At 39.7% G+C, this 8233-nt stretch overlaps 1 protein-coding gene across 1 annotated transcript; it reads left to right on the plus strand.

The window, feature by feature from the left end:
- Positions 1 to 2904: 2904 nt before the first annotated feature.
- LOC4350638 (uncharacterized) lies at positions 2905 to 7276 on the plus strand. Its single transcript, XM_015762498.3, has 3 exons — positions 2905 to 3417; positions 5084 to 5548; positions 6352 to 7276. Exons 1-3 carry the CDS (start codon positions 3055 to 3057, stop codon positions 6859 to 6861), a joined length of 1338 nt encoding a protein of 445 aa, XP_015617984.1. The 5' UTR covers positions 2905 to 3054; the 3' UTR covers positions 6862 to 7276.
- The last annotated feature ends 957 nt before the right edge of the window (positions 7277 to 8233 follow it).

Genomic DNA, 8233 nt, shown 5'->3' on the forward strand with positions numbered 1-8233 from the left:
GGTTGGTATTACCAACCGGGACTAAAATTGAACACGTAGTATATAATCCCTATCACTTATCCTCTCATCCACAATTACAACTTAGACATATCAAATCTCTCCCCTCTCCTCAGATCTATCCTCTCTTCCTCATCCCCTCTCCTCCACCTCCTTCCCTTCCTCCTCTCCTCCTCCCCCCTCCCCTTCCCATCCGGCGGGCTGGCGGGCGGCGGCGGCTGTGGCGGGCGGCGAGGCCGCGGCAGGCGTCGTGTGGCGGTCGGCGGGGCGAAGGCCTGCGGGGCCGCTCTCAGCGGCCGTGGCGAGCGGCGGCAGCGGCATTGTTTTTTCTTCTTCTTTTTTTAAATTTGTGATTCACTGAGATGTACAAATTTGTGATTCATTGTTTGGATCTGTGATGTATTTGATTTGTGTGTGATTTTTTAGGATTTTGTGATGTATTTGATTTGTGTGTATAAGTAACTTTATGATTTGTGATGTGGATTTGGTGATGTGAATTTGGGATGTTACTTTGATTTGGGGATTGATTTAGGGATTTGCCTACTTGATTCGGGAGAAAATAAAAGGAAAAAAAAAGAAAAATAAAAGGGCACCATCTGGTACTGCCGCTATTGTCTCTTTAGTCCCGATTGGTAACAGCAACCGGAACTAAAGATCCCCTCTCTTTAGTCCCGGATTTTTACTCTCGGTTGGAAAACTAGGACTAAAGAGGGTTCCCAACCGGGAGTAAAGATGGTTTCTCCACCGGTGGCTGACATGTAAAAACAAAGTTTATCAATCTATATAAGATTGAAATATTGCAAAAAATTCTCATATTACAGATCTTCAGTCACGATTTTTTCCACACTAATCTATCCATCCAACTAACTAAAATAAACAAACCGTTTGTATCCTCCTTTTCTAGTTTTTCCCCAAATTATCTACTTTTTTTTAGGATCTTTACACTTGTTGGCTTATAAGACGTAGCCGAAATTTAGTTTTTGAAACTTAATTCTAAGTTAATTTTGAGGTATTTTTTAGCACTGGTTTTCAAATCACAAATATTTTTTTATCGATAAATTAGTTTAAGTTGTTTAACTTATTATTACTGTTTGTCAGTGGTAGATCAAACTATGAGAAGTATAGAAAGGGATGCTCCCATTGTTTTGCTTGTTCTTACGCTTAAGAGTTGATTTTATAATTTGTTTTATCATAGTTTGTTGCACAACATTTGTTTTTAAATCGTTAAGAACACATATATATAAAAATTTTACTCATGAATTATTTTAAATTATTAATAAGCGACTCACATAAGTATAAGCGAAATAATAGTGCCGGAAGTATAAAAAGGAAGTTGTTAAAGATTAGGGTAAAGCTCAATTGTGTATGCAACTATTGACCATAAGGTAGGACCCGGTGCAACTGACATTAGTTAATGCTAACTCTACAATGGCTATAGCGAATTGGAATTAAGGTGAACCTCGTTGTGTCCCACTAAGCCTAGAAAATATTACTTCTCATCTATCCAATGAACTAGTATAAACAGTGAATCAATAAAATAAATGTATTTTATTCTTTTATAGCACACCTTAAGGTTAAGGTCATTTTTTTTAATCAAACCTTATGGCGTGCTTTCACAATGTTTAAAGTGCTGCATCTATTTGCTTTAAGGTTGCTTTTTGATACATTTTGCACTTCAAAACAAAGGCCGTGTTTAGTTCGGTGTCAAATTTTTTTTTACGTATACGGACACACATTTGAAGTGTTAAACGTAGACTAATAATAAAACAAATTACAGATTTGGACTATAAACTATGAGACGAATCTTTTAAGCCTAATTATTTCGTCATTAGCAAATATGGGTTACTGTAGCACTTATGGTTAATCATTGTGTAATTAGGCTCAATAGATTCGTCTCGCAATTTACATGCAAACTGTGCAATTGGTTTTTTTCTTCCACATTTAATGCTCCATGCATGTTTCCAAACATTTGATGTGACGGAAAAGTTAAAAGTTTGAAGAAAAAAGTTAGAATCTAAACACAGCCAAAATTGTCAATGGGTGAGTTAAAGATATAGTAATCAACTGTTGCACGGCTCTACTCCCTCCGTCTCATTTTAAGTCCCTCCGTCTTATTTTAAGTGTATTTATGGTTTTTTTTTCAACGTTTGACCATCCGTTTTGTTTGAAAAATTAATGAAAAAATAGAAAAAAATAAGTCATACATAAATACTATTTATGTTTTATTATCTAATAATAATAAAAATACTAATTATAAATATACTCGCTCCGTTTCAGAATGTAAGTCATTCTAGCACTTCCCACATTAATATTGATATTAATGAATCTAGACTATATCTCACAATGTAAGTTATTCTAGCACTCCTCACATTCATATTGATGTTAATGAATCTAGACTAAATAAATGTGGAAAGTGCTAGAATGACTTATATTGTGAAACGGAGAAAGTATTTTAAATACAACAAACAATCAAATATTTAGGCCATGTTTAGTTCACGCCAAACTTTTCCCAAACTCTCAACTTTCCATCACATCACATCACATTCAAAACTTTTCTACTCACATAAACTCCTAACTTTTTTTCCAAACTATCAAATTTCCCAAAAATTCTCCCTAATTTTATAAATTAAACACAGCCACGTAACCCTAATTTCAGAAACTAAACACAGTCACGTAAGAAAACCACAAATACACTTGAAATGAAACTGAGGAAGTGCAATCTGCGCATGCCGGCTCTAATGATGTGACAATGCAATGGCACTGGCACAGCACTAAAGCCAAAGAAAAAAAAATTTCCTCCGAGAAATTGCAGAGCCTCTTTTCAATTTGTGCAAGGTGAACAAGAACGCGAATTTCCGGGATTCTTCTCTCCTCATCTCCAAAGCCAAACCAACAGCAAAAGCTAGTGAGAGAAACAAATACTAAGAGAAAACAGATTTTAAGAAAAAAAACTAAAAAAGAAGAGAAAAACAACGAAAGAGAGAGAGAGGGGGGCGGCGCCGCCGGCGACAGAGCCGCGACATGTGAGGCGCCGCCGGTCGCCGGAGCGAGCGAGCGATGAGCAGCAGCGCCGCCACCTCCACCTACGCGGAGAGCGTCGCGTCCTGCCGCGCTCCCGCTCCCGCCACCCCCAGGCCCCCCCACGCCGCCGTGAGGCGCCACCTCGACTTCGCCGCCGGCGACGGCGGTGAGCTGGATGACGACGAGGTCGAGGACGAGGACGAGGACGACTTCCTCTTCCGCGCCGCGGAGGAGACGGAGCGGAGCCACTACGAGGCCCAGCGCCGCGCTTCCGCACCTCCCCCGCCGCCGTCTCAGCCCCCGGCTTTCTTCGAGAGGCCGTGCATCTGCGGCCGCGGCGGCTGCGATGTGGAGGAGAGGGAGCTCGGGCGGTGGGCCTACGTCTGCCCGGCGACTCCGGTGAGCCTCTCTCCCCCTCACCCAACATCGTTTCTTTACCCCCCCAAATTTTCATTTCGTGTGAGGAAAAGAAGAGAAAACGACGATCTTTTCTTGTGTGCTTGGGTGGGCTTGCTGGAGATGAAATGCACTTTAATTTGATGCAAAGGGTTTTGCTTTTGTTTTTAGCTTCATGTTCAGAAAAAAAAATTTGGTTGACAAAAAAAATCAAAATGTAGGGGAGTTTCCTTGAAATTTTTTTTCTAGTGTTCCCTTTCTAGGGATGGAATGCGGTTGATGGTTTTGCTTTGTTCAGAAAATTTAATTTTTGGTTCACAAAAAGATCAAATGTAGGGAACTTCCTTGAAATTTTTTCTAGTGTTTCCTTTTCTAGGGATGTTAATGCGGTTGATGGTTCAGCTTTGTTGAGAAAATTTTGGTTGATAAGATCAAATGTAGAGAATTTTGTTTTACCTTTCTAGGGTTGTTTCTTGGCTTCTATTGTCCTGTGGGGTTTATGCTTTGAGTGATTGAGGGAGGGCTGATTTGGTATGGTGAGATGGATGGTGATTGTTGGGCTTGTTTTGGCAGCAAGCCGTAGCTCTCAGTCTCATGTGACATTGAATGAGGTATTCTGCCAATTATGGTCTGCTACTGACGGCCAAATTTTGCCAATAACCTGAAAACCGATTTCTATTTTTTTTAAGAACTATCAAATTGAGATGGGAATTCAGAGGAACTATGTACACCTGTCATGTACTTAGATTATAGTGAGTACTTAGTACTTTTAGATTTTGGTTTGTAGTTACTATACTAGCAAATATTTTGTTTGTAGCCATCCAGATTTATCTGTCTGTAAATGCATGAGGCATGTCCATTTAGTGCCTTTTGCTATTGTTTAGAAATGACAGGCGATTTCCAGTATTTATGTTCATGTTATCGTAATTTATGCAGCAGTGTTGACCTCACACTAGTTAATTCGTCTAATTCCTCGTGCATCTGTTATGCACTTCTGCTAGTGACATTTGTAATTGATGCTTTGCTGGTGGCCTTTGAACACACTATTTTGCAGCGCACCTGTTACCATTTTCTCTTGAAATATATTTTTTTTAATTGGGTACATTTAGATAAAGTTCTCAAGGGGTATGAATAGAAGAATTTATTTTTATGCAACCATGTTTCCTTTCTGTGTTTTCGTAAGTCTGCAATTTTTGCATTGAAGTGCCTAATGTTATTGTAGCATCCAAATTTGATAGCTCAATTTGTCTCATGGCCATGAGCTCCACGTTCCACAATAGAACATCCTCCATTTCTGTAGCAGGATGCAATTAGAAATTGAATATACATGTTCTGCAATTGAAGTTATATGTTGGATTTTCTGGATGCATGTGTATATTTTCTCAAGCATGCGAGAGTACATGAGGAAAGGTAACTGGCATAAGTTTTAATCAATAGGGTAGTAGAATCATAAGATGCTAATCTTTAACAACTTCCTTTCCGCAGCAAGTTCAAAAAATAAGTGGAGCTGACACATAATAACAATCACAAACCAGCCCTTATTCAAAGATGCTCTTGTTTGATTTCCTTCTTTTGCTTTAACCTCTGCTGACTTGATCTGTGCATTCTTTATGTGTAAACAAAACCTGATTTGTATATGTAAAGCTAATAATAGTTTTACTTGTTTCAGAAATGCAAATATTCTGTTTGGTGTGGAGAAGCTGATATTTGTCCAAATCCACAGCCTGCTTATATGAGCCATCCTAAACCAAATCCTCATGTTTTTAGCAGCCCATGCAGTCCTGTTGTGTTCAACAGTCCTAGCAATCATTTAGCTGGTTCTACAACTCCTACACCGAACAATCTCCAAGTTTTTAATGGTCCAAGAAACCCTCATGTGTCCAACAGTCCTAGCAATCATTTAGCTGGTTCTACAACTCCTACACCAAACAATCTCCAAGTTTTTAATGCTCCAGGAAACCTTCATGTGTCCAACAGTCCAAACAATCATCGATCTGGTGCTACAACTCCAGTTAACGCTAATCCCCCTGGTTCTAGATCAAGTGATAAACAACCAATCTGCCATTGTAGGGCTGGAAAATGCAAAGTGGAGACAATAAAAGGGCAAAAGTACTATGTGTGTTGTATACAGAAGGTAATGCTTTTGTTAACACTGTTCTTTGACTGGTTTCTCTTTAAATAATTTTGTGCATGATGATCAATTATGTTCAGCCATGCTGTTGTATTATGCAACATATTTTAGGTCTTATTAGCATATTGTTTATTCTGTCAGTTGTAGCTTTTACTAGCCCTAGAAAAAAAACAACCTATGAAATCTTGGGAAAAGCTTACAGTATTGGAATGGATTTTAAATAAGTGTATCATAAGTTCCAAAGTTGAATAGTTTTAAAACATATAATTTTCAACTATACATCAATCTACGAATAGCCTTATTAAAGGCTACTTGCACAGATGATCTATGATCTATCTCACCTCCTTCACCACCACAAGGTCCTTTTATATGGTAGAGATGAGATTTTGATGTAACATATACTGCAAACAGAAGCAATATATATTCCAATGCAAATTTTACTCATCATATCCTACAGTTCAAGATTTTTCTGCTGATTGCTAGAACATGAAACTTAATTCCTATTTTAAACACTAAATTTCTCTTACAGTCCTCTGCTAATTAAGGTTTTGTGAGCACAGAAGACAATTGAACTATTCAATACCTTGTACCTCGCAATGTCATTTAATTGTACCAATTTTGGCATGTTGAATTGAACCATTCAGTAACTTGTACCATGCCATGTCCTTTAATTGTACCAATTTTGGCATGTTGAAGAGGTGGTTGAATCTTACCATCTTACATTTAATTGTACCAATTTTACTAAATTCTGTATCGATGAATTCCTTGTCCTAAATACACTATTTGGTCCTTTTTTTTCTTCTCAGGGACAAGGTGCATGCCCTTACCAAGTGCCGGTCAATGCTTTTGTTGAAGAATCACCACAAGCTGGAAACAGCGTTCCATTGGAGGATAACCGTGGGAACTACAGTCCAGTTAAAGTGGAGGCGAACAATGACAACGGATCAATCAATCCTGATCAACCTGAATACGATGAGTGGCCATTTGACATCGTCAACAATGATGTTGTATGCAGTGGCTTCTTGCCAACTGCTGAGCCTACACTAAGAGATGGTATAGTTGCTGGGGAATCACCAAGTACGCAGCACCTGTCAAATGCTACGACTGAAGCGAAAACACCAACAAAATCGCCCATTATGCCGCCACCTCATGGTAGCGGGAGCCCCTTCACTCCTCGGTCGAACCCCTGCTACCGATGTGGTGAAGACGGGCACTGGTCCAGGAACTGCCCTAAGCCGGCTTCGAGCCCACTTAACTCTCCTTGCTACAACTGCGGCAAGCTTGGGCACTGGAGAGGTAATTGCCCTGGAACTTGATGACACAAGAGGGGTGTTAAGAAGCATATGATCGGTATCATTTTGGCAATGTGACAGGACCATCAGAAGCTAGGCTTAATGAGTAATGGCCTACTTCTGCTTAATGATTGACTCTCCCATGGCTGCCATGTAAATAGGTTTAGGGTTTAGGGTTTATGCAATATGCTATAGTATTGGGCACCTGATACTACTTGTGGTGTCTGTGGCAGCAAGAGGTGGGCTCCTACGGTGTTTGTCCATCATCTGCTTTGTTAATCACTTCTTACATGAAGTAACCCCAGGATTAAGTTAGGTCGTAATTGGAACCTTCTGTTTATGGATCATGTATGGTATTTATGTCGCCTATAAAGATGTATCAATATATACTTACTTATATGGTAACTTATTTTAAGGGTGTGTTTAGTTCACGCTAAAATTGGAAGTTTGGTTGAAATTGGAACGATGTGATGGAAAAGTTGGAAGTTTGTGTGTGTAGGAAAGTTTTGATGTGATGAAAAAGTTGGAAGTTTAAAGAAATAATTTGGAATTAAACTCGGCCTTACATATATATATCTCAGTGCAAAGTGCAGACCTGTTACTGCTACAACTGCTACTTTGCTCCTTTCTTCTTCAGTATGATGAACTGGAAGGTTCATCCGAACCAGCCACTGATGTCAATTCCTGAACAATGTTGTTTTGTCCAAACTTGCTGCTAATATTTGACAGTTTGGCATAATTCCAAACACAACACTGATCTGATTTCTGATACCTGGGGATTCAGTAGGCGATCGGCTGCCGTTCTCTGAATCTTTCTCTGAAATTTTTCCTCGAGAGTTTCTTTCAGAGATGGTCCAGCCCTCTGCCGTTCATTCGGTCAGAAACTGAAACCTGGGATGATGATCGTTGCAGAGACTTGACCAGGACATACGAGGACAAGAAGAAGAACACCAATCGATGGATGGATTGAATTCGTCGTCGTCCAGGTTGGTCAATCTGGTTCTGCTCGATTGACGAGCTGAGAAAACGCGTGAGCAGCAGCAGCAGAGTTTTTCAAGGCCGGAGGAAGTGAGGAACCTTCTCTGCTTTGACTCTGAAACCTGAATTTCTTTGTCTCGTCTCCTATGTTGTTTTGTCAGCTTGTCAGCTTGTCACTTGTCTTGGGATATTTGATATCGACTGTGTATTGTGTGTGTGTGTGGTCTCTCTCGTACGGCCAGTGTTGAGATGGGTACACCGTTGAACGCAGTCAGCATGCATGTTTTAAAGCCGCATATAATTTAATTTTCGAGGAATACAATTTTCAGACAAAATAGTTCAGTTCCTCGTGGGTCCAAATAATCTTAACAAATGGTAACTTCCACTTTCTCGATCCACAAATACAAACGATTTTGGA

Source organism: Oryza sativa, chromosome 11 (assembly GCF_034140825.1).
Source record: "Oryza sativa Japonica Group chromosome 11, ASM3414082v1".
Classification (NCBI taxonomy): Eukaryota; Viridiplantae; Streptophyta; class Magnoliopsida; order Poales; family Poaceae; genus Oryza; species Oryza sativa.